This window comes from Apis dorsata, unplaced genomic scaffold (genome assembly GCF_000469605.1).
Source record: "Apis dorsata unplaced genomic scaffold, Apis dorsata 1.3 scaffold_247, whole genome shotgun sequence".
NCBI classification, from domain to species: Eukaryota; Metazoa; Arthropoda; class Insecta; order Hymenoptera; family Apidae; genus Apis; species Apis dorsata.
The window spans coordinates 78,563-81,697 of NW_006263526.1; the positions used below are offsets into that span (position 1 = coordinate 78,563).

Genomic DNA, 3,135 nt, shown 5'->3' on the forward strand with positions numbered 1-3,135 from the left:
ATTCTTTATAGATATAAATATTTTACAGTTCTTTTTTGTTTTCTAATTTAAGAATTAATGTAATGTAATAAATTATAATTTCTTTAATATTTCAAATAAATTTTTCATTTTAGCATAATATATTTTTTTCTATATTAATTTGAATATTTTATTATATTTATATTGATTTATATGATATATTTCAATTTTATCGCAAAATTTATCATGTATTAATATATCAATATCAAAATAAAATAATTGTAAAATTAAATTTTAAAGAAGTAATCTTTTTATTTATAATTTATAAATAAATTATTATTTATTTATAATATAAATTTTATAATATAAAAAATTTTGGAATTCTTGAAAAATCACATGTCATAATTAATAAAGATATGTATTAATACTAAACACACATATATGCGATATATTATTTTGTGTTGTCATAGCAACTTATAGAATATAAAGATATAACCAAACACAAAGAAAATTGTTGATTAAATGAATTATTTATTATATCAGTGAATTATTTTTTCGTAATAAATGAATACAATAAATACTAAAAGATATCTCGTCATTATAATTATACAATATTTAATATTACTTTTTGATATCTTTGTTAATTCATTTACTAGCTTCTCTAGATCAAATTCAATCAATTTATTAATTCTTTATGTGTATGTATTTTTTATTTTTGTAATATAGTAAGAAAATAAATATATTTATATAAATTGAACTTAATTTTTGTTTTTAAGGGCTCAAGATATATGTATTATTATGACTATCACACTTCTACTAGTTAACTTCTTTTCTACTTACATTTTTCAGGTAATTATCATTATAAGTTATAACAAAATTTAAAAATTAATTTTTAAATAATATTGTAAAAAAGTATATTCTTTTCATACAGATAGGATTAATACAATTATTATATACAAAATTTCGTATAACATTAATATTGTGTATTATATATATGGTATTAAGCATTACTTTACATATATGGGATATTAAACTGCATTGGTCATCACCTCTCAAATATTATTGGACTACAAATTTTCATATACTCTATTCATTACATAGAGGAGGTAAATATATTTTCAATCATATTTTAAATACACATATTATTTTTTACAATTTCTTTTATATTTAGTTACATTAAAGTTGCAGTTTTATACTATTATTTCTATAAGAGGGCATCTCTTCGAATCGCAGATCCAAGATTCTATGAAAGTTCAACATGGATTCAAAGCCAATTCATTTTTTCATAATTAATATTTATAATTAAATGTTATAATAAAGAAACTAATAAAAAATTTTCATTTGAAATAAATAGAAAAACATAATATAGATAATAAAGAAATTTGATTTTTGTTATAGTAAGTATCTTTTTTTTGTTTACAAGAAAAATATAATTAAATAAAATAAAATTTGTTTGAATATATAATTTTTTTTTACTTTTGTCTAAATTTTTAAAAAATAATTAAGTATAGTAGATATGTTATAGATATAATATACAATATTAACATATATTTTTAAATGTATTTTTTAAAATAATTCACTTTATATACAATATAAAATGTATTGTTATAGTATTCTTTTACAATTATATTGATACTGTACAAAAATAAAATATAAAGTCTTGTACAATTTGTTATAAATACAAATATCAATTTTTAAAATAATAAGAAGCACATGCATATGTAATTCATATTATACAACATTATATTACATTTAATCATTAAATTATAAGTCATTAAACAAATAAAAATACATCAATAAAATATATCAATAATACAAGTATTATTTATAATATAAATTCTATTTCATAGTATAAAATATTAAGTTTGTACTACTTTAGTTTAATATTTTTAAAGAATATAAATTAATATCACATAAATACACTTGAAGTGTATTACTGACAAAGTAGTAGGAAAATTATCAAATAATTTATTTATTAAGGTATCTCATCATTTTTATCATTATTATTAGAAATAAAAAGAATGTTGATATGAAGTTACAAGTTTACAATGTTATTTAATTTAACATTTTACTGTATAAAGGTAAATTTATTATAAATTATTTATTAATCATTTTATGTTCGCATTTTAACTTTAGATGAAGTATTAATAATATTTCTTTGTAAAAAATACAAAGATGTAAAAAATTTATTTTTGCATTTTTTTTGCAATATTTACAACATTAATATTTTATTTTCAATACTTTATAATATTTAAGAATTTTTGTAAAGCATATCATAATACATCATATGTGTTGCAAATATGAAACTATTATTTTTTTAATTTCTATAAATAATATTTTTTTAATATTTTGACTGGTGAATTTTTATTAATTTAATGATATAATAATATCTTATTATCTTAGGCTCATTTGAATAATAAAACAAGACTATTCATAATTCCGAATATTGTTTCATTTGAAGTACAATTTCAAAATATGAAGTTAATATTATATTTTTGTGAAAATAAATATATTTCTCTTTTGTAAGATATTTAACAAACTTATACATTCTGATTTCAATTTTTACTTTTAGAAAATATAAAATTCTGATAGTTAAATAAAAGTAAAAATGAAAAATATAAGCTTTATACAATAGCTGAATAAATTATATATCATAAAATTGGAATACATTGATGTTATATTAAAACTAATTTAAATTAGTAACTGACTTGGCTTATTCTTTCGTTCAAATTCGCCTAAATGTTTCATTTTAAACGTAGATTATATAAAAGCTATTAACATTATAATTGAACTTAATGCTTTCTTCATACAGTATGATTACTATGAAGGAAGAGTAACTTATCTATCAAATGAGGAGGTAAGGCCGTTCGCCTTGTATCATATAAAACTTGCACTTCTGCTGGAATTCTAGAGGGTGGTGCACAACATGCAGGTACACAATTATATTTACAAGCCAATTTTCCTAAATTTGGACATTTTGCAGAAATTTTTGCCCACCATTGAAGAGGACAATAGTCAAGTGGTGCAGTAGATTCAGAATGATATTGTACAAGTTCAAGATCTGCTTTTTCTTCTGCAGGCATTCCACTTTTTATTGAACATAAACCTCCAAGTAAAAATTCCATGCCTGAGTATAATTAAAATATGTATATTTAAATGTATATATATATATATATA

General features: G+C 18.6%; 2 protein-coding genes across 4 annotated transcripts in view; one reads left to right on the forward strand and one right to left on the reverse strand.

The window, feature by feature from the left end:
* The first annotated feature begins 424 nt into the window (after positions 1-424).
* On the forward strand, positions 425-1,297 carry LOC102674168 (transmembrane protein 138). 3 transcript variants are annotated; one of them, XM_006615885.2, is made up of 4 exons: positions 425-656; positions 735-807; positions 890-1,064; positions 1,130-1,297. In XM_006615885.2, the coding sequence occupies exons 1-4, from the start codon at positions 523-525 to the stop codon at positions 1,249-1,251; spliced, it is 504 nt and encodes a 167-aa protein (XP_006615948.1). In that variant the 5' UTR covers positions 425-522; the 3' UTR covers positions 1,252-1,297. The 3 variants fall into 3 exon arrangements, with proteins under 3 accessions (XP_006615948.1, XP_006615949.1, XP_006615950.1); XM_006615886.1 differs by having other exon boundaries at positions 1,141-1,285; XM_006615887.2 differs by having other exon boundaries at positions 1,147-1,282.
* Positions 1,298-2,393: 1,096 nt separating this feature from the next.
* Positions 2,394-3,135, reverse strand: part of LOC102674031 (zinc finger BED domain-containing protein 1-like) — a 3,508-nt gene continuing 2,766 nt past the window's right edge. The window contains exon 4 of the mRNA XM_031510592.1: positions 2,394-3,087. Within this exon, the coding sequence (XP_031366452.1) occupies positions 2,763-3,087 (325 nt within the window). The 3' untranslated portion in view covers positions 2,394-2,762. The remainder of the gene's footprint in view (positions 3,088-3,135) is intronic.

Coding starts and splice junctions, on each gene's coding strand:
- LOC102674168 (XM_006615885.2), top strand. CDS start 523: ATGAATACAATAAATACTAAAAGATATCTCGTCATTATAATTATACAA. Junction 657..734: donor AATTTATTAATTCTTTATGT/GTATGTATTTTT, acceptor TTTGTTTTTAAG/GGCTCAAGATATATGTATTA. Junction 1,065..1,129: donor CTATTCATTACATAGAGGAG/GTAAATATATTT, acceptor TTTTATATTTAG/TTACATTAAAGTTGCAGTTT.